Source organism: Protopterus annectens, chromosome 3.part1, assembly GCF_019279795.1.
Source record: "Protopterus annectens isolate FY-2018-M chromosome 3.part1, PAN1.0, whole genome shotgun sequence".
NCBI lineage: Eukaryota > Metazoa > Chordata > Ceratodontiformes > Protopteridae > Protopterus > Protopterus annectens.
In genome coordinates, this window is record NC_056732.1 from 387,565,672 (window position 1) to 387,589,571 (window position 23,900).

General features: G+C 41.2%; 1 protein-coding gene across 5 annotated transcripts in view; it reads left to right on the forward strand.

Annotated features, from left to right (window-relative positions):
- OSBPL3 (oxysterol binding protein like 3) overlaps positions 1-23,900 on the forward strand; it is a 2,414,360-nt gene that overhangs the window by 1,897,697 nt on the left and 492,763 nt on the right. For all 5 annotated transcript variants that reach the window (XM_044066857.1, XM_044066855.1, XM_044066859.1 and 2 more), the window contains one exon: positions 13,050-13,113. In XM_044066857.1, coding sequence (XP_043922792.1) covers positions 13,050-13,113 — 64 coding nt within the window. The remainder of the gene's footprint in view (positions 1-13,049; positions 13,114-23,900) is intronic.

Below are 23,900 nucleotides of genomic sequence, written 5' to 3' on the forward strand. Positions count from 1 at the left end.
GACACCTGCAGCAATTGGAGAGACCCCAAAAGTTCCTCACCAAAAGGATAAATGGACTCCAAAACCTGTCATATACTGCCAGACTGAAGAAACTCCAACTCTATTCAGTTGCATACCGTCTGCTCAGAGGTGACCTTTGCCTGACATACAAGGCCATGACCAACCCGGAATTAATGGACATGCTCCACCTCAAAAAATCCAAATCCACCAGAACCACTAGAGCAAGTGACTTAAACCTTAGCACGGATATAAATAGGACGTGCTGGAGGGATAGATTTATCACCCAGAGACTCCCCATGCTGTGGAATAAAATCCCGGTCCATGTGAGGCAGAGCACCTTGCTGGCTCTGTTCAAGAAAAATCTTGACCGGTGGATGGGAGATCGTAGGTTTACCCCGGGAATCATCTCTGTGTCACTGCTGGACAGAGGCACAACAAACTAATGGGCACATTATTTCTAACATAAGGGGTGGCGTAAGCCACATAACTTTGGGCTAGGCTTATAAATGCCTTAGGGCAGATAGCCTAGTATAAACCTATGAACCTATAGAGGTTATTGTAATAGGCCACTCTTAAGTAAGCCTTGACTGTTAGTCATACTACCATTGGATAATAATATTGCACAGTAATAATTGGACACCCTTTTAAGGGCATTTTAGTAGCTGATATTATTAACTGGGTGGTGGCAATAATTACTGTGGTATAGTGTGGGTAAAGGAGCCCAGGTGGACAATCTGTGTCAGCCTTTCCCAGGAGTGTCTGTGAAGTTGTATAAATACTTATCTCAAAGTGTGTGTGTGTTGTGTCCGCTACTGGTTGGACAGAGAGGGTACTGGAGGTTTTATCTTGCCCAGTTAGGCTAAGACTTGAACCCTATAGCAGTGCCAGTGGGGAGTCATTTTGGGGACCTGGTGAGCAAGGGAGTAACCAGCCCCAGACTGACTGTAATCTCTGTGTGCACTTAAGGGAAATTGTACTTTACTGTGTGTATTAGTTATCCTTTCCTCTTCTAGGAGATGACCTCCCTGGTGTTAGTGGTGAGGATGTGGCTTCTTGATTGCTGGGCCAGGGCATGGTCGTCACAAGTGTTTGGCAGTGGTGGGATCTACTTCACATGCTAATTGGCTTGTAGTGGTGTGGTAGAGTGAATTCCTGTAGCTTATGTACAGTGATCTCTAAAAGTGTTTTGTACTCTAAAACAGCCACACAGAGTATACTCAGAGTTCAGATCACAATTGTTTTATTTCTTTTGTTAACTTAGTGTTAGTCAGGGTGAGTAGGCAGCATGTCAGCAGAAGAGTATGGAAAGCAGACAAGGAGCCAGCTGGTGGAGATGTTCCAGGCTAGGGGACTGGTGCATGGAAACTTGACTAAAGCAGACCTGAGTGCAGCCTTGGTTACAGCTACATCAGAAAACAGCCTGGAGGACAATCAGACTGACAGTGGAGATACAATATCCTCGGAGAATGGACAGCTCAACCTTTCTGCAGTGGACTTAAAAATCTATCTGGAGCTAAAGAGACTTGAGTTGGAGGCCAGACGTATGGAACTAGAAGCAGCCGAGAAAATGAGGACTCTACAAGCTGAGGAAAATGAATGGCAGAGGAGTTATGAAAATGCTGACTCTTCGCCAGAGTCATGGAGGTAATGGGGAGGGGAGTAACCAGACCCCAGAAGCACAAAAGGTCAGTAAATTTCTTCCACAGTTTAAAGAGGGGGATAATTATGATAGCTTCATTCATATGTGTGAGCGGGTATGTAAACAGTATGAAGTTGACCAAGGGCTCTGGGTACGTTTCCTGACCCCCATAGTTCATGGTAAAGCTGCAACTTCTTTAACAAAAATGCATGACACTGACTGTTTTAATTATACTGCTGTAAACAGACATTTATTAGAATGTTTTAAGCTAACACCTGAAATGTATAGGAAAAAGTTTCATGAGCATAGACGCAAGGCAGATGAAAATGTATGTGAATATGTTGTTGAACTGAGCACTTATTTTCATAGCTGGGTGAGTGGATGTCAGGTCACCATTTTTGAAGGGCTGGCAGACCTTTTGGTAAGGGAACAAGCCCTTAGCACTTTGCCTGAGGACATGAGAATCTGGTTAGCTGATAGACAGTGTGCTACTTCAGAGGAGTTGGGGAAGAAGGGAGACCTATACCTAGCAAGCAGGGCAGCCCTGCACAGGAAAGGGACCCCCAGTACTGCTCATGGGACTAAAGGAACCCATGGTGGGCAGCACAGACTGCCCCAACAGAATCTGCCAATAGCAGGGGAAGCCACTAGTCCAGGTACACATCTAGGAGCTAGGGTTAAATGTTTTGAATGCAACCAGTGGGGCCATGTGGCATACAGATGTCCACGGAGGCAAGGTGGGGAACCAAAGGTGAGGGATCCAGTAAGTGGGAAAGACAAAATGCCAACAGTGGTTTGTCTTGAGACAACAGAGGTATGGAACTACCATCCTGCAGATGTCCTGAGAGTGAAGGATTTGGATGAGGCAGTACTATGTACTTATGCAGTTACATGCAGTGAGGCTAGGAGACAAGCATGTGGGTCTGGTAGCCTGGGGGAGACCCAGACATTCTGCATACTTGCAGCCGGGACTGCTGAGGTGGTTACTTCAGGTAGTGAGCTATGCTGTAGCAGTGATACTGAATGTGAGCCACAGCTGCTTGTGGGTACTGGTGTTCCCTTGGACAGGGTAACTGCAAAGGTAGAAGTGAGTAGTAGTACCCAGGCTGACAGTGAGGCACCACTATCAGAGGATGCCAGACTTCCTGTGGAAGGGGAGCTGGGAAGGGTTACAAGGAGGGAGTTGAGATAGGCTCAGCTCTCAGACCCTACATTGCCAATGCCTGAGGTAGGTAGCTAGGGAGGCACCTGATTCTCAAGGGAAGGGGAATCTGTATACTGGAACAAAGGGTTACTGTACAGAGAGTGGACCCCTGAGGGAGGGCTAGAAGGTGAGAGAGTACAGCAGTTGGTAGTGCCTAGAGCTTACTGTCTGGTGCTTCTAGCCATAGCCCATGATATTCCCTTTGCAGGTCATATGGGCATAAAACGTACAAAGAGGCATGTTATGCAAAACTTCTATTGGCCTGGAATTTCCAGAGATGTAACAGGGTACTGCAGGACCTGTGAGCAGTGCCAAAAGATAGGCAAGGCAGGAGACAAGGTGAGAGCTCCTTTGATGCCTTTGCCCATGAATGAGCCATTTCAGAGGGTAGCTATGGATATTGTGGGTCCTATGAGTACCCCAAGTTCCACAGGGAAAAAGTATATGCTAGTGATTGTAGATTATGCTACACAATACTCTGAGGCAGTGGCTTTGTCCTCCATTGAGGCCAAGAAGGTGGCAAATGCTTTGCTAGAGATTTTCAGCAGGGTAGGTTTCCCAAAGGAAATACTGTCTGACAGAGGTGCCAATTTTATGTTAGTCCTGCTGGCTTGTCTGTGGAAGTCCTGTGGGGTGAAGCACATGAAGACCACCCCCTACCATTCCCAGACTAATGGTCTTGTTGAGAGGTTAAACTCTATGTTCAGGTCCATGCTGTGGGCATTTGCAGATCAGTTTAAGAGGGAGTGGGACAAATATTTGCCCCATCTGTTTTTTGCATATACAGAGGTTCCCCAAGAATCCACAGGTTTTTCACCCTTTGAGTTGCTGTATGGGCATAGAGTGAGGGGACCTCTAGATTTAATTAGAGATGAGTGGGAAGGTGAGTGTGATTCTCCCAAGGAGTCTGTTGTGGCATATGTCCTGAACCTTAGGACAAGGCTCAGGAAACTCATGGGCCTGGCCCAGGAGAACCTAGCAGAAGCCCAACAACAGAAAAAGGTGTGGTATGACAGGAATGCTTGCACTAGAGAGTATGCTGTAGGGGCAGCAGGTGATGGTTCTCATTCCTGTCAGACACAACAAGTTGCAAGCAGCTTGGGAGGGACCCTACAAAGTGGTAAGAAAGGTAAGTGATGTTAACTACATGGTGGAAGTGCTTGGCAGATGGCAGGGGCACAAATTGTACCATGTTAATATGATGAAACCTTACCATGATAGGGAGGCCCTTGTGCTGAGCATTTGCAGTGGATTGCAGGAGGAGTCTGAGACAGATCTTGTGATTGATCTCCTCAGTGAGGCTCAGGCTGAACTTTGGTGGAAGGGGTAGCAATGTCTGAGCAGCTATCTCCTACCCAGGTTTGAGAAATCTGAGCAATGTTGCAGGAATTTGGGGATGTGTTCACTGGGAAACCAGGGAGCACCCACCTGGTGCAGCACCAGGTGGATACAGGACCCCAAGGGCCTATCAGGCAGGCCCTTATAGGGTGCCTGAGAGAGTCAAACAGACTCTGAAGGAGGAGGTACAGGAGATGTTGGAACTAGGGGTGATTCAAGATTCCAACAGTCCCTGGGCTTCACCAGTGGTGTTGGTGCCAAAGAAGGATGGCAGCAACATGTTCTGTGTGGATTACAGGAAATTAAATAGTCACACAGAGTCAGATGCTTACCCCAAGCCTAGGACAGATGAGGCCCTAGAGCAGCTGGGTGGGGCTACGTATCTTACAACCATTGATCTTACCAAGGGTTACTGGCAGGTGCCCTTGACTCCTAGTGCTAGGGAGAATTCAGCCTTTGTGACTCCTTTTGGCTTGTATGAGTTCACAAAGATGCCCTTTGGGATGAAGAATGCCCCAGAGACTTTCCAGTGGCTGGTAGATTATATCTTAGCAGGAGCAGGAGGGTTTGCCCTTGTTTACATGGAAGATATTGCTATCTACAGCCATTCCTGGCAAGAGCACCTTCAGCATGTCAGGGAGGTGCTGGGCAGACTACAGAGGGCAGGGTTGACCATTAAGCTGAGCAAATGTCAGGTGGGTATGGCAGAGGTCTCCTACCTAGAACATAGAGTGGGTAGTGGTAAGATAAGGCCAGAACCTGCCAAAGTGGAAGCTATTCAGGCATGGCCTGCACCTGTTACCAAAAAGCAGGTGAGGGCATTCTTGGGGACAGCAGGGTACTACAGAAAGTTTGTTCCCAATTATAGTACCATAGCTGCTGCCCTCACAGACCTGACAAGGAAGAACAGGCCAGATAAGGTAGTGTGGACCCCAACATGTGAGCAGGCATTTCAGAAGCTTAAGGAAGCTTTGGGAGGATCCCCTGTGTTAGCCAGTCCAGACTATAGCAAAGACTTTGTTGTGCAGGTGGATGCTTCAAACTATGGGGTGGGGGCTGTACTTAGCCAGATTTCTTCAGAGGGAGAGGGGCACCCAGTGGTTTATCTCAGTCATAGGCTCCAACCCAGGGAGGAATGCTATGCAGCGGTAGAAAAAGAATGTCTAGCCAGAATGTGGGCACTACAAAAACTTCAGCCTTATCTGTATGGGAGAAAGTTCACTGTGATGACAGATCACAATCCTCTAACATGGTTAAACAGAGCCAGTCAGCAAAATGCCAAGTTGCTAAGATGGAGTCTAGGGTTGCAAGCATATGATATGTCAGTGCAGCACTGCAGTGGGAATAGCAATGCCAGTGCAGATGGGCTCTCAAGACAGGGAATGGGGTGAGGTACACCCCGATAGACCTGACACTCTCAAGCGATGTTTCTCAAGGGGCACTTGAAAAACTTGCTTGAGTTCCCCAGGGGGGAAAGAGATGTGACGATTGGGGAGAGATGAGCGAAGGCTGCCAACCTAATCAAATAGAATTTGATACATAATTCTATCAACTGTATAAATAAATGCAAAAATACAGGCTTGTGTTTTTAAATGTAAGGAAACACTGTAAAATGTGAACTTTAAGATTGTTGCACCATTGCCATCTGCTGTAAGGAAAACCAAGCCAAGTATTTCAAATGTGTATTTTTAAGTTGAAAACATCTTATGAATCTCTTTAATGTTTTACAATTTGGCTCCAGTGCGGCTGGATGAAGGTTTCATGCCCATTGTTTTAAGGCTAAAGTTTATGACCAGAATTTAGATGTGGAAGGTGCTTTATTGCTCTAGTTTCTGTTAGTGAAATGCCTTGTATTGTTGTACGTTTCTGAGTAGGTGTTAGATTGCTAAATAATGCAGTTTGTGGCCTGAGAACTCAGACCAGGTGTTAAGATGATGCAATATGAATACTGGGAAAACAAATGATGTAATTTGGGAAGGGCCTTAGAGACATGTTGTTAGCAATGTTTAAATACTATTTCCCACAAGAGACTAGGAGCATTTTGACTTTGTATATCCAACTTACCAGCACTCTGCCTTATACTCACATGTAAGTTTTAGCACTGTGATTTCTTTTAGGAATAGTTCAAGCTAGTAAAGATTAATTAGGTATTTTTCTTTTAAATCAAACCTGTCCTGCTGTATTACTTTAAGTTTCTGTGTGATTTCTGAACTCTTAGATATCTGTGTGGTGTAGTAGTTCTGTCTTGTGTTTTAATTATTTATTATTAAATATTTTTAAAACCTTATACCTGTGGCTGCTTTGTGTAGAGATAAGCACTAGAGTACATTACATATTTATAGAGGTTATTGTAATAGGCCACTCTAAAGTAAGCCTTGACTGTTAGTCATACTACCATTGGATAATAATATTGCACAGTAATAATTGGACACCCTTTTAAGGGCCTTTTAGTAGCTGATATTATTAACTGGGTGGTGTCAGTAATTACTACCATATAGTCTGGGTAAAGGGACACAGTTGGAGAATCTGTGTCAGCCTTTCCCAAGAGTGTCTATGAAGTTGTATAAATACTTATGTCAAAGTGTGTGTGTGTTGTGTCAGCTACTTGGCAGGGACATGAAGCACTGGTTGGACAGAGAGGGTACTGGAGGTTTTAGCTTGCCCAGTTAGGCTAAGACCTGGACCCTATAGCTGTGCCAGTGGGGAGTCTTATTGGGGACCTGGTGAACAAGGGAGCAACCAGCCCCAGACTGACTATGATCTTTGTGCACCTAAGGGAAATTGTACTTTACTGTGTGTATTAGTTATCCTTTCCTCTTCTAGGAGACGGCCTCCCTGGTGTTAGTGGTGAGGATTGAGGCTTCTTGATTGCTGGGCCAGGGCACGGTCATCACAGGCCGTTTCTGTGGCTTCGCGCTTTTCAGCACTGTGGTGGAAAATTACGGGTCGGGTTCAGGTAAGTGTGCAATTGTGTGGACGTTAGGGCTCGGGTTAGATGAGTAAGGGTTAGTGCGTGGATGAGGTGGGTGTACGATAATGACAGACTTTAGGGTTAGGGCGGGATAGGTGAGTTAGGGTTAGGGCGTGGGTCAGGTGAATGTGTGATATTGATGGAGCTTAGGGTTAGGGTTTGGGTTAAGGTAAGTGGATAGATAGTAGTGTATGTTCAATTTAGTGTAGGGTTAGATGTAGGATTTTAAGTGTATGCATGTGGGTTGCTGTTTTTTTGGTGTGCTTGTGCTGTGTGTGTGTTTCTTGGAACAGTGATTTTTTTCCTTGGGAAAGAAATCACTATTCTAAGCCTTCGATGGTTTTGCACTTCGAGGTTAGAAGTTCGAACATATGGTGTTCAAACTTCTGCCGTTTTGACGAAGTGATATAGACCCTTCCTCACTTATGCTTTCTGAAACTTTAACAATTTCTTATTACAGACACTATTAACTATTTTTATTTGCAGCTTTTTTAGGACTTGGCTGTAGACTGGTGTGAACCAATGTTGTATATGAACAGAATCTATGCTTGAATGACATTTTAGTAAAGCTTAAGTATTTTATCATAGGAAGTTACTAGACTATTGACCCTGAGGCCATTACAAGCCTAGCCAAGAATTTAGCCCATGTTCCAACAATTCAGCACCCTATGCCACTGTCCAGCAGGGACACAGGTGTAATCCCAGGAGTGTATTTTCTGTTCCCTTTCCAGTTATCCAAGTTGTGCTTAAAATGAGTTAATGAGGTACTCTGCTTCATGTGGAGAGGGAGTCTGTTCCACAAAAGGGGGAGTCTCTGGGACACACATCTGTCCCGCCAACAAGTTTTGTTGAGGTTGTGCATGCGGGTTACTCGAGTGGAGCCTGACATGCAAGTATGCAGCAGTCCCATCAGGGCAGGGTCCAAGATTGCTTTGTATGCCAGAGGTCACCTCTGAAGAGTCTTTAGGAGACTGAATAGAGTGATGCTGCAGTGGTTACTCATGTTAGTTAATACTAAGTCTAAGATATTTTCACCTGTTGTGGGGGTGTCAACCAACTGGTCCAAGGCATTTGACTTTGGCATTTGAAAAACTGAGAAAACTAATAACCTTATGCATATCAAAACTAGCCCTAAGTGGAGACATCCACCCCAACCCTGGACCTACCATCTCCAACCCCAATCCTCATAATCAGACTAGAGACCACAACTTCTCCCATATTACAGCCAATAGAAAGCCAAGTGACTTCCTTCTACTAAACCTAAATATTAGAAGTATATCCAACAAAGTCCAGAACTCCATGCCACCATAGACTTGTACTCCCCAGATATAGTCATCCTGACAGAAACCTGGCTAAAACCTCACATTATCAGTGAGCAAATACTCCCTACAGGTCACTAGATAATAAAATTAGACCGGCTAAACAAGAAAGGAGGCGGTGTAGCTATAATATTTAAACAGCATCTAAACATCCAGATCTTGAAATCATCAGCTCCACAAATAGGCAATGAAGAAATAATATATACCAACCTCAAAATAAACCAAAACAAAACCATCAACATTATTGGATGCTACTTCCCACCTGGCCAAAACATCCCTCCACTAGAAAACCTCCTCAGCTGGTCTAACCACCATCTCCCCCAAAAAACTATCATTTTAGGTGATTGGCAATCCTGTTCTGGCAACCATCCAACCCATCATGTTTGGCTTCACCCAACTAGTCCAGTCTCCAACCAGGATAAATAAAAACTCCAGCAAGCACACTATCCTGGATTGGATACTAGTCAGTAAGAGCCCCCAGTCATATATAACAGGCTGCTTATCAGAAAGCCTCAGTGATCACTCCCCAACATTCCTACTCAAAAAATACCTATACCAAGCTAAACCTGTCATCTACCATCAAATACGTAAAAAACTAAACTTTAACCCACTCACATTCATCTCATCCCTCAAAGAATGTAACTGGCATCCTCTAAAGTACCTCAGTCTAGATGACGAAGTTGAATTTTTTAATACTACCTTCCTGAGAATCCTTAATTACCGTGCCCCCATAAGATTTTCCAGAACCAAAGCACAACCCTCCCCATGGCTACAGAAAACCACTAAATCAGAAATGAAAAACAGGGATAAAGCCTGGGAGCACTGGCGCAAAACCAAAACCCCCTCAACTAAAAATAAATTCCTAGAACTGCACAATAGAATCAAAAAGCTAATAAAACAGGACAAATTCCAATACTACCAGTCTTCCCTACACTCCTCACAACACAGCCCCAAACAATTCTGGTCCTCCATAAACTCCATCCTCCACCCAGGTAAAGTCAGTACCCCTCCTCCTAACATCCCTCACTCCTCAGAAAATATTGCTACCTCATTCAACACACACACTTCACACAAACCATACTATCACTAGCTAAACAACACAACCCCCCTCCCCTCCAACCCACACCTTCAACTAGTAATCTCCCCACTGCCTTCTCTTTTTCTCCTGTTCCTACCTCCAACATAAAAAAACTCTTAACTAAACTTAAACCCACCAAATTAGCAGCAGACAACCTCCCAAGTGAATACCTACAAATTGCAGCTGATGCTCTGGCCTACCCAGTATCCATCTTGATTAACTGATCTCTGTCAGAAAGTTACGTTCCCACACTGCAGAAAGTATCACATATAATTCTCCTCCACAAAGGCGGACCCTCCACAGAACTAACCAGTTACTGCCCCATAGCAATTCTCTCTCCACTCTCCAAAATACTAGAGAGATGCATACACTCTCAGATCTCAGACTACCTCCATACTAACAACCTCCTTTCCAGTACTCAGCATAGTTTCTGACCAAACCATAGCACCACCACTGCCTTACTCTCCTTTACTAACACTATCCTTCAGCATAAAAACAACGGCTATCTCTCCCCTGCTACTTTCCTAGACCTATCTAAAGCATTTGACATGGTCCCACACAAACAACTTATCTCTGTCCTCAATAACCTATCCTTCTCTCAATCAGTCACCAACTGGTTTCAGAGTTACCTGTCTGACCACCAACAATCCGTTGTATGGCAGAATGACATATCTCCCCAACTACCTGTCTCCATAGGGGTTCCCCAAGGATCTATCCTTGGACCCCTACTCTTCTCTGTTTACACCAATAATCTAGCCTCTGCCACCAAACATGGCACGCTCATACAATACGCAGATGACTCACCCATCATCTGCTCAGCCCAGTCCCTACCCAGACTGCAAAAAGTCACACAGGAAGCCTTTTCCTCTGTTGAAACTTGGTTATCTGATGCCCAATTAATACTCAACCCAAACAAAACTAAACTAATCTTCCAACCCACCAAACATACTCAAAACAACTCTCACTTTAACATCACAGCAAAAGACAACACCACTATATACCCAACTGAACACACCAAATTGCTAGGAGTGGAAATAGACAATAAACTAAAATTTGACATTCACATATCCATGACCATAAAAAAGTCCACAAAAAACTAGGAGCGTTATACAGAAATAAGCAACTTCTCAAGAAAGCAGCAAAGATTTCAATAGCAAATTCCCACCTTATCTCCACGCTACTTTATGCCTCTCCAATATATACCAACCTAAGGCAATGCGATCTAAACAAGCTAGAGACCTGCTACAACAAAATCGCCAAATTCGCCACAGGGGCATCCTACCGTAGTCACCACTGTCTCTCACTTGCTGAACTGGGCTGGCTTGAACTCCCTCACCTCCTTCAGTGGCATCAACTCTCACTCGCCCACAAACTAGTAAACCATCCACTAAATGTCCCATCCCTCCAGAATCTACTCCAACCCTATCGCACCACCAGACCACTAAGATCCAGCAACAAAAATCACTTGCAGATCACTAAAGCCAATAACTCTGCTGGTGAAGCACTATTCTGTTGCACAGTAGCCAAATTATGGAACTCCCTTCCACCCACAGTTACCTTCGTACCATCATGCACCCACTTCAAAACTTTACTAAAAGCGCACCTAAAAACATGCTGGCTATGCCCTTGCAACTCCCACTCTAATATCACCCACCCCATCCAACCACTACCTTTCTTTCCACTCCACTAACTACCTTAATTATAGCAAGCTCCGATGCTCATAAGGCTAGTACTTATTATACAGCAGGAAGTTCTTATTGTAACATTTGTTAATGTCTGTTATGTACTTCACAGATAAAGATTCTAGTTGTCTACTGATGACTATGTTCTTCATCTGTAAATATGTTGCAAGTAATTGCTATGTTAAATTGTTAATCGCTATGTAATCCAATGTAACTACTGTCTGTTTATTTTAACTGTGGAGCTTTTCTCCCTGGGCCTCCGCTGAAAATGGACCTACGTCCAGTCGGACACTCCCAGTCAACAAATGTAAATAAATAAATAAATAAAATTTGCATTGACAAAATCACAGAATCTCTGGGCATTTGTGTCTTGGCATGTGTATTTCTTCCAGTCGATGGTTGGATAGTTAGTCACCCATGATCCAGGTAATGGGTTGAATCTTGATAGTCGTAGAGGTCCAGACAGGTGGAGTGGGCATCTTGAGTCAAAGTCGAAGGCCTAAAGCTAGCTATGATTTGAATAGGGGCCTTGTCAATTGTTAACTGCACCTGGAGTGTTTCCTGTGCATCATACTGTTTGACTAGCCTGGAGGTGTGTATGTCTTTTAAATATATTGGAACTCCACCTCCTTTTGCTTTGTTGCCCATGGTTTGGGGTCTGAATGTATGATAGGATGAGTAACCTGGTATGGCTGGTGTGCTCTGTGTAGCTTTGAACCAGGTTTCTGTGACTTCACAAATGTCAGCATCTTCCAGGGTTAAGAATGCTTGCAATGAGTGCAGTTTCATGTTTAGACTCCTAGCTTTAAGCAACATGACCTTAAATTTACGTTTTGATGAAATTTTCATGTTGGTAGTTTTGACCTCATGGCATTGCCTAAAAAAGGGACTATTGGGGAGACAAAAGCCTTTGCCAGGAGCCTGGAGCCCAAGAGAGACAGATGCAGGCCATCTCTGGCAAAGCATATATGGAAGGTGGTGGTGTGTTTTGAAGTATACTCTGTATTAGATAAAACAAATGCCGTGCCTTTTGTTTCTCACAAAATTACATGCATTGTTCCCTAGTTAATTGTTTGAAATATTGCAGTCTTATCTCCTTTTCAATGAGCAGCACTAACGTTATTAATAGAGAGAATGGATTTATCATGAATGTTTTTATGGAGGGCAAGACCACACTCTTTAGTGTTTCTTGGTTTACATGCTGTTAATTGGGCGGTTCTCTTATGAACAGGAATGTCCCCTTTTAGAGGGCAAAAATGTAAGTCTTTATTGTATCATAAAATAAAAAGGATATGCAAAAATGTAATATATGTACATACTAAATGTAGCTCCTATCATATGGGACACCTGTTTAGCATACCGAAAAAGAAAAAAAATGTGGAAGTGCTAAAACCTGAAATTTTAGTCACGATTAGCTGTTACAGAAGTTTATTTATGAAAATTATAAGTTCAAATTGAACGAATAGGGAAGTGAAAAAAGTAGTAGATCAGGAAGAATGGTCATGAATTGGAGGATATACAGAAAGAACATGATGTAGCAGTCTGCCACCAGTAGAAGAAACCATGAAACAGACAGTGTAATAACTGGATTAACCTTGAGGTAGTGACAGTTAACACACAGAAATGGACACACACTGAGGAAGGTAAACTAATTTGGACCACATTGATGGAGAGTGAATATTAACATTTGGTAAGCAAATAAAAACAGATATGGATATGCAAGTCCCTCCTCATTAAGTTGTGGCTAGTAAACTGATGTGTAATTTTACAGGCAAATATTTAAGAAGTACCTTAATAATTCAAGTTTTGTTTTGTTAGGTCAGCCATCATCCACCTGTCTCCGCTTGTCATGCTGAGTCAAAGAACTTCGTCTTTTGGCAAGGTATGGCATCTTGGTATTAACTAGTCATCTAATCTAGTCATAATAATTTGTTAGAAATGTAAAATTTTAAGACATGCATGTGCACACATATAAACACACAAAATCTGAATAAAGTTCATGATTTGAGGAATTCATCTTGGGAATTCATCTGACTCCTGTATTTCCTTGTCCCATGAGTTTATTATTCAAAGTTTGTGATGCCTACCATAGGATAAATATAAATATGGTACATAAAGATTTAGCCTCTGTCAGAGAGAGAAAAGCATGCTTCTAGACTTACATGGTGACTCCAGCACTGTCAGTAACCTTGTAAAACGTGTTTAAACCACACTGTCAGTAACCTTGTAAAACGTGTTTAAACCACATGCTGTCATTGTCAGCATTGTGATGGGCTTAAAGGGAAGATGGTCCTCTAAATGATTGTACTTTGCAAGGTATTGAAGGGATCACAGCAAACTACCACAAGACCTACACAGTGAGCTTGCATTGTGTATATGTTTAGTGTGCAGCACATGATTGTCACTGTTATACCTCCAGCCTTGTTTAGTATTGAAAGATAAACCGTAACTTTAATTGCTGGGTGGGTTCTATACAGCCCTCCGCCCTGACTTTGATTCAGGGATACAATTCATGGATTCTGTTACTGGTCTGACTGTAGCTGTAACAATTAGGAGGTAGTATTTTATTCACTGAACTTTGTGAGGTGCATTCAACACATTATACTGCATTGTCACTGAGAAAAAAACTACTTTCATCAGCTGGGAGTCATTATACAGATCAACTCTTAAAGCTAAACTTAGGTTGTTCACCCCAGTAAACTATGCAAAGTTAAATTGTTATGACTTGAGCATTCATCACTGTATATTATGTGACTGGAGTAGCTTTAGTAACTGATGTTAACTGACATTTTCTCATTCAGCTATGTAGTCAGAGACCCGATCATTTTGTTATGAAGTTGCAGAATTTGTGATCACTGCAGTTGTGCTCCGCTTCTTGCTTCTCATAACATAGTATATTTTTGTTTGCTTCCTTTTTTTGTATTGTTTTTGTCCCCTGCATAAGTATCAGCAGACCTCAGTGCCTCTCTTAGTCCTCCCCCAGACTTGCTCCAGTAAGGTTGGGGCTGAAGAGGAGATGAGGTGTCCCAGGACTGTTTCATGCTGCTCCAGGAATGTTTTTTCCCCCCCCACAGTGAACATTCACAGTAGAATCTCATGCGCTGGATGTCCAGTAGGCAGACCATACCTATATGCTCCTAACTTCCACACCCTGCCCACCCTAGGAAGCACTATGTGGTTGACTCCCCCCAGCTTCCACCAGGGAAATCTAACCACATTGTATACTTATGCACGGACCTCTACTTCCTCCCCTCCCAGAATAAGCACAAATGTATTCTCTGTGTGCACCTCAGATGGTCAAACCACTAATCAAACCCATTTTTGTCAAAACGTTATTCTACTCCATGCCACAGCACTGGCTTTATTTGATTTATTTTTATCTGCTTTGCTTCTTATTTCTCTGTAGTGCTCATCAGAGCTTTAGAACAACTTCTGTTATCCAAAAATCTGAGTCCACTCCTTATTCTGTGTTCTATTACAGTAAGTCAAGGTTGTTGTTGTTGTGTCTTTCGGCTTTTCATGGTTAGGGGTTGCCACAGCGGAGCTCCGGTCCGCTAATGATTGGCAGTAGATTTTTACGTGCCGAGTTGCCAGCCCTGATGCACAACCTTCAACGAAGGTACGCCGATTCACGCATGTCTCCACACAGAAGACGCTCTAGCTGAGAATTGAACAGGACAACGTCTCTACTGTGAGGTGACAACACTACCGCAGCACCACCACTGATTACCACATTTGCAAGTGACTTTGCCAATGAGACTGCTGTCCACTCTGTGGCCAGTGTCTACATATCACTGTAGTACAGCAATTTCTAAATTGCTCTGGCTGAATGCATTGGGAAAATGTGAGTACAGACTTCCACAGTACATTCGGCCTTTCTGAATCCAAGAGTTTATTTCTAAATAATTGTCCGTAGCTGAATCTTAATTAGTATCCAAATATTTAATTTGGTATAATAATTGATTTTAAGTAATTTATTAATTTAAATATTTTAATTGATTTAAAAGGATTTTGATGTTTAGAAAATTTTATTAGAAATGTTGACCTACCATTAATCTTAAATACTCTTCAGAGAGATTTAAGTGACCATATAAATTTAGTCAGTTTTTTTTGCAGAATCATAATGAAAGTTTTTGGTACAGGTACCATCAATTAATTAAAAATATTCATTTTTAACACAGAAACTTTAGAAAATAAGGAAATGTCTGTCTAGATGATCTTTTGAGATGTTCCTGACTTTCTAACATAGCTTTTATTTTAAGTAAGCTGTCATGCAGCTAATGCATTGAAATATTTTTTTTCTTCTACACATCATTTTGTCTTGATTGGGCTCTCATAATGACGGTTTGGCACCCAGGGCAGCATACTTAATTAAAGTTAGTTTTTATGGTTTTGAGCATAGCTCCTCCCCTTTCCAGTTGTCCGCACCCCTTTCCACTGACCCCACCCATTCAGCTATCTCCTGCAGCCCCCCTTTGATTTGAAGTCACCAGCCGCCACTGATTTTTGGATGATATTTTAATTTTATGGAAGGGGAATGAACAAGAGGTTATGGAGTTTCTTCACTATTTAAACAAAACTACTACCTTTCTGAAATTTACTAGTAAAATCCAAATGGAAGTTTGGACATTCATATTTATAATATTATTTTATAATATGATTATTCATGTTACAATCAAAGTAACAATTTGTTTTAAGTGTGGTTACAGTATGTATATAAAAGTATTTATTTTTAGCATGTTTTAGAATGTGGTAGGGACAGATGTAGTATTGTACTGTTAGTGCAAGTTAAGATGTATTTTAACACAAAGAAAGTTATGCCTTTAAATGATAATAACCAGAAGGTCACATGTCTGCCTTTGTACTATTTAAAGTATCCATTAGTTAATGGTTTTTAATCCGATGAACCCTATGTGTATGTACGGGCGAAAGCGCTTGGTTCTGTTTTGATATTGAAATATTTTGGAAGTTCATTATAGTCCCAGCTTTTATTTCTCCTCAGTTTCTGTGGTTACACTTTACAGTGGTGACAATTTTTATTTTTGTGTCTTTTTACCAATTCGTTGGTGGAGAGTGGTATCAGTTATAATATATCCACTCATGGTCAGTCAGACATTATATAGCTCATTCATATCCTGCCTTCTTTTAAATCTCATTCCTCCTCTGCATGTATTGTTCCCACAACTCCCATTTTGTGTATGTAATTTGCGCCTACCCTTTTCTAAAGATCCCAGTTCCAGTTTTATCCCTGTTACTATAGTCGTTACTTCTAGTACAGTTGCTTTAGACTTTGATTTTCATTCTCTAATAAACGCTTTTTTGGCAGACACCATGACGACTCAGCAAGTTCTTTCTGTGTCTAGGCAATCTCTATCAAAGCTCAAAAAATAATTTCCTTAGTTGCACCAATTTACTTACCCATTATCTCTGCCAGAGTAGTCTGCAGGGAATCTTTAAAGTCTGCCAACTCATTACACTGCCAGAAAATGTGTTCCAAATTGCCTCTTTCATCCTCATCACACCTCCAACATTTGCTGTCTACCTGAGGAAAAATTCTTCGGAGTCTACTTGGAGTATAAACATACCTATGTAAACACTTCCAAGCAAAGATCCTAAATCTTATAGACGTTGTTGCATGTTTTGGAGGCATACATGTATCCCCCTATAGTTTCTTTGTGAATTATTTATCCAATCTCTCTTCACAATTATTTCTAAACTCCTCTGATTGATTCTTATAGTTATCATGCAATATTTTATATGGTCTACTAATTATTCCTTTTTTAACAACAGCTTCTGTTCTAGATTCTGCTGAAAACCTCTACCAGTGCTGATCTTTTGCTTAGGATCCCCCTATTTCTTTCTCTTTGCCTGATATCAATCCTTGAGCGGGAAGGCGATTTCTAGCCTGCAGTCCAAATAAATTCTTGGCCTCTTCCCATTCTATTACCTTACCTTCTCTAATTATTTGCTCCCAGTACCTTTTTCTTTTCTAGTTTTCTCCAATAAATTCCACACCCCTCTTGCCTATTGTGTGTATCCCCTAAGAATACTTTCTGCTACTTTATGAATATAATATTCTGTATAGTTATTATTATTCTCCTTAAAGATCTGCATCGAAAATCCCAGTCTCTCCTTGTTTCTTGAGATTCCCCCATTTCATCATCATCCCTTTCCACTTTGAATTATAGGTTTCTATTTGTGCTATGTATAGGAGCTTTAACTGTGTAGCTCTGAAATACCCCTTCAAATTATGTAATCCCAAACTGCCTTGTTCTATTGGAAGAATCAGTTTATCCCACTTGACTCTTTCCGACTTCCTCTCCCAGATAAAATCCTTCATCTCTTTATTAATTGCTATCCACAGCTTGTCCTCCGGTTGATAAAAATATGCGTGACCTGTGTATAAAACTAAAGGGACTAAAAACATTTTAACTGCTTGTATCTTGCTATCCATATCTTTATAACAGAGCTTCCAATTTCTCAGTTTTTGTATTACCTTTTTAGTCTCTTCCCACATATCCTTTTTAATCCATACTCCTAAGTACTTCATTTTATCATATTCGTGAATATTACTGAACCAGTTCATCTATGGGTACATAATTTACAGCTATTAATTTTGTATCCCCAGAAGATTTGAAACTACTCTACAGCTCATTGCTGAAACATTTTCATCCCCTATACATCTAAGATAAAAAGTAAAATTCATAGCACCAGATATGAATAGTGCAAGGAAGAAGAGATAAGCACAATGCCTACTGTCGCAAAAAAATCATGAGGAAAAGGAATATATTAACTCTCTCCCATGTTGGTGCACATAATCTTTGCAGATATAAGAAAGATATTCCAGTTTAACAACTAGACTGTTTTTATACTTCCTTTAATATTAAGGAACCCATCATACATTGCTAGAGATATGACTTCCCTTCCTAACAAAATGATACACAAAACATGCATTTTTGTTTTCAATCAAGTGGGGCAGTGTTATAGTAAAAACATTTACATCTATAGTGCTGAGTGGGACAAAGCTCCCACATGGGGAGGGGGGTTAGCAAACATCTATAGCTATTTAAGTATTGCAAAACTGAAGCTGCTTCCTTAGTTTGCCCGGATTAACAAGCACAGAGCATCACTGAAATAGGTTTCATTCTCTATATTCAGTCAAGCAAGTGTGTTAGCAAGTAGTTTTGATTGAGCAGTTATGTTGTTTAGTTCGTACAGCTTGCAGTTTCTCTCCCTTCAGTCTTTGCCAGTTCTTTCTACCACACTCTGTGATGCTCCTTTCATACACATTATGATAAAGCAAGTAAAAAAGAATTTACTTATATAAGTCCTGCTGTAGCTGGACTCTCATTAGACCACTGGTGCCCTGACCTAGGTGTAGTAACAATAGTGTTTCACCATTTGGAGCCACCTGACCAAATGATTTACAAAAATCACCTTCTTGCTGAACCCTCTTTCTGCCTGACGTACAGAAAATCTGCTGGACATCATTAGAGTCGTGCATACTCCTATCCTGTCCCATATCATTTATGTCACTATAATCTGACTGAATCTGCCATGCTGATGCAAGCATCCATGTCTGTAGAATGGTGGAGGAGAAAGGAGATATCTCAGCTTGTTTCATATAAATAATGAACAAGAGCATTTGGTAAAGGAATTATATGCCCTTTTGACATTGTGCTACTCTTGAGTACCATGTTGCACCTTTGCAGTACAAGCATCCTGACACCAGATTCAAGTCTAGTTGTATTTTTTTAAAGGCGAGTTATAGAAGTAACGAGACCTAGATTCTGTCCCACTGAAAAAAATGCCATGACAAAATAATAATATGGCCATTTGTCATCCTCCCAGTGGTATTTAAAATGTCTTCATTAGTGGGGTCTGCTCCTTTCTGGGCCAGTGATGGTAGTTGTACTTCCCTTCTTATTCTACAGCAGTTTATACAGCATCAGTAGGTCTTTTCATCTCCCACTTTCTCCTTGTATGCAAGTATTCCCTTGTTGTAGGTCTCTATTCCCACTCTGTGAGGCAATATAGTTGTATAGGTTGCCAGAGCTGCCTGGGAAGGTACTGCAATGTCTGCAAAATTGTACTCGTCACTTAATGTATCATCCGTTTTTTCCTTTCTCTTGGCGAACTCAAGGTGGATATGATACCAATTCCCTACCTTCCTGAATTTTATTGTAATTGCAATGATGTATTTAACAACAAAGTGTACACTACGTGGTATGCAGTTGGCTTTTCTACAAGTTTTCAGAGTTTGTCGAGTTGAATGTTTCCCCATTCTTTATTCCCAAGCACTACATTTTCCTGATTGCTTTTCCTGTTCCTTTAACAAGACACCAAAGTCACAGTTTGTGCTGCTGCTCTGTTCACCCTTGAAAAAGTACATCCTCCTTAGTTATGTGACTGTGAAGTTAGTATATGTAAGTAAGGGTGGTTGGTGGGCTGCAGTGGGGTTGTTTACAGTTTTAGGCACTTGTTTTCAATCATTTGTAGCTAGCTAGTTGACCACTGTTGAAGTTGAGAGTTGATCATTCATAAGGGAAATGTCGTGGTTATCTGCAGTTGCTGGCACAGTGTTTGTGTGTGTGTGTGTGTGTGTGTGTGTGTGTGTGTGTGTGTGTGTGTGTGTGTTGTCTGTTGTCTGTTGTCTGTTGTGTGTGCGCAAGTGTGTGTGCAAGTGTATGCACTTGCAAGCATATATTTTGAGGTGAGGGCTCCAAGTCATTGAATACTTCCACAGAATTCTACTTCATATGAATGGGAAGCCTGTTCCAGAGAAGGAGCAGTCTCTGAGACACATACCTGTCCCTTGAACGTAACCGGTTTATGTTGCAGATGAGTTTTAGGCCTCTGTGCAACAGGTCAATCAAAGTGAGATCAGAGGATGCTTTGTAGGTCAGGCATAGATCGCCTCTCAGCAGTCTGTAAAAGACTGAGTACAGGGGAAGGATATTTTGTTTATGCCTTGTATTCTTTTGGTGATGAAGCTATGTGGATGCTCCAGTTGTTGCTTGTGCCTGTTCAGGTACGTATGAAAGGGACCGTTGGACTAAGTGATTGGTCTGATGAGGACTGACTACAGGAAAACAATGGCAACATACCCTTGATTATAATTTTTGCAGCTTAGAATGATTTCCTTACTACAATAGGCATATGATGGTTAAAGGCCACTTTACTATCTACATACATTTCCAAATCTCTGACCACTGAATGTTCTCTTGGAGGTGTACCATCAATATGCTAGTTTCCAGAGGTAGCAGTCTTTGTAAAGGATACTATTATACATTTCTTTGCATTGACTTTTAGACCATGGGTTTGGCACCAGTTATTAGCCTATTTCATACCTTCTTAGATGGTATTTGTGTCTTTTGTGGATTCTGTCACTGTACCTAGTTTGAAATCATCTGCAAACTTGTTCAGCTCAGGGCCCTTGATGTTGGACTTAACTTCAGAGAAGTAGGTGCCAAAAAGGAGCAGCCCCAACACTGAGCATTGAAGAGCTCAACTAGTGACTGGCCTTTTTGTAGAAGTATACTCCTCTGTACTAATTTATCAGAAGCTGTCTTTGGGTCACCTGGCTATCCAAGAGGTGACATAGGGGTTTATACCTACTTACGTGACTACAGTGCTGGAGTGGCTATTATGTGCGTAATTAGTAACAAGTGGGTATTATGTCAACTGATTTGGCCAAATCATGGTAGGCAGTATGCACCATTTTGCCCTCGTCCACTGCTTTTGTGACCTTCTTAAAGAAGTCAACAAGGTTGAGTAAGCATGACCTACCCTTAACAAAACCAAACTGAATTGCATCCAGTGTCTGATGGTTTCTTATGCTATTGTTTTATTACTTCCATGGTCATTCTTTCCATGGCTTTGCATGTGAGACTAGTCAGACTTTTATGGGTCTGTTGTTAACCAGGTGCATAGATGGCACTACCTTCTCCATTCACTTGGCACAAAGCTTGTCTGAAGGCTGCAGGAATCATGATTCTAGTGATCCTGATAGGTTGTGTTTCATGCTATTAAGGAAGCATCATGAGATATTACTGGAGCCCAGTACTGCATTGTTCTTGACCTTGGAGAGTGCGTTGAGGACCTGTTCCCTAGTGATAGTTGTTGGAAATATGTTGGAAAATATTTCCAGGGGGGTAAGTCACAAAGCACCACGATCACTGCCAAAGAACCACCAGCCACGAACCAAGCCTTGGAAGAATATCTTTTATTCCACTGACTAAGCGCTTTCACCAAAGTTGGCTTCTTCAGAGTCAGTGTTTTACAAAAAACATGCACATCTTATACTCCTCAAACACCATGACATCACATTAATAATTCAATCCAATTAATCAATTATTCAATAAACTTTCTTCACAAAATACAAAATTCATAAAACATGATTAAAACTTTTCAAAGTTATACAATTTTAACAAGTAAATGTATATAAATATAAATGCATATAAAAATACATAAAATTATATGTGTATGTATGTGTATATAAAATAGTTGTTCATAATCAACCCTTTCCATGTTTGTAATACATAATTCTAACTCGTTCTGTACCTTTTGGTAATTAATAAATAAATTAATCTATTAATCCCCTTCAATATTTCAATTCCACTTAAATTCATGTACTTTTTCTAAAATAAAATAAATTAAATGAATTTAATTCATTTAAATACTCCTTTGTTAATTATACAATACTAGCCTTAAATTTCAAAACTGGTTTTATAGAGATGTAATCATTAATACCAGGGTACTTAGTGGCATTAAGTCTCAACTGCCACATAGTTTCTAAGCATGCTACCCTGTTTCCTATATCACCACCTTGCTCTAATAATACTCTGTCTATAATAAAAAACACAAACTTTTTAAAGTCCTTGCAATGAATACTGTGATTGTAAAGTGCACTGTGAGAGTCTTTGTTCTTAATAGCTCTCACGTGCTCAACCATCCTATCACGTAGCCTCCGGATGGTCATGCCAATGTAGAATGCTTCGCAGGTTACACAAAAGGCCATGTAAACTATGTTCTTCGTGTTACAATTGCATTTTCCAGGGCAAGGTAAAGAGTATCCCCACCCTTTAACACACACATAAGACCCTTCTGCTATGTACCTGCAACTTCTACAATACCCACACTTAGACATCCTAGATGCCCTACCTTTGTTCTCACTTTCCAGTGTACTTTTCAAATTTTTCCCTTTACTGTAAACAATCCTTGGGTGGGCACCCAAGACCTCTTTAGTGGCATCACTCAAACAGTACTCCCACATCCCTTGTACCACCTTGACTATTTCATCACTTTTCTCATTAAATTTCAACACGAAACATGCTCTACCTGTCTGTTTCTTGTTTTGTCCTTCTTGGTTACTTTCTAACACCCTTTCACCCCATAAAATGGGTGCGTAAGATGAACCCCTCCGCTTGTAAACTTCCCTTTTCAATCTTAATAACAACTTGAGTGGGTAACCCCTCTCCATTAACATTCCAATTAACTTGAACATTTCCTGCTTAAATAGACTTTCCTCACTCACCAATCTTGACAATCGCACCATCTGCCCTTTTGCCACCCCTTTCCTTTGATGGAATGGGTGGCAACTTTTGAAATGTAAGAGTGAATTCGAGTAACTGTCTTTTCTATATATAGAACTAGTTAAACCTCCCTCACTCTTAGCAATTGCTATGTCCAAGTAATTAATAGCATCTTTCTTCCACTGGAAGGTAAATTTCAAAAAACTAGTAGTATTATTTAAATACTCAATGAACTCGTGAGCCTCAAGCTCATCCCCCTTCCATAGAATCAGCAGATCGTCCAAGAACCTATTGTATAAAATAATGCTCTTCATGAAACTTGATGGAAAAACAAAGGTTCTCTCCCATGTGAGAAGAACCATGTTGGCAAAAATAGGGGCACATCTTGCACCCATAGCTACACCAGAACACTGCTGAAATGTCTCCCCCTCAAATTTAATGAAATTGTTCAAAAGAACCATCTCCATTAAATCACAAATTAAATTAATTCTATCCTTGTCAACCTTACTACTCATTATCAAACTGTCACAAAACATGTCCAAACCCTCCTTGTGAGGTATGGTAGAAAACAAATTAACCACATCCACCGTTAACAAGCTATAATCCCTAGAACTTTCTTTGACTTCCCTAAGCATTTCAAGGCAATGCCAAGAGTCTCTGATCACATGCGGTACATCCTCTAATGTTTTCTTACACATAAAGTCCACAAAGGCAGCCAAGGGTTCAGTCTTAGAACCCTTGGCTGCTACAATCGGTCTAAACTGCAACTTATTCACACCTTTGTGGACCTTAGGAATCCCAAACATATTGGGTAAAACTGCATTCTTCACCATCAAATAGTCATATTCCGTTTCAGAAACCATTCCCTGAAAAAGGGCATCACACAAATACAACTCAATCCTTCTATAGGCAATATTAATTTCATTTCTAGAAACCCTCTTATATGTTTCTTGATCCTCCAAAATGGCCATCATAGATGCAATGTAGTCTACCTTGTCCATCAAGACCACCCCCCCACCTTTGTCTGGTTTCATACACCTAATGTTGCCAGCTTTCTGAAGTTCTTTTAACAATAACCTTTCTTTTGTACTCAGATTGTCAATCAAAAAATATTTTCCTTTACAAATCTTCCTGA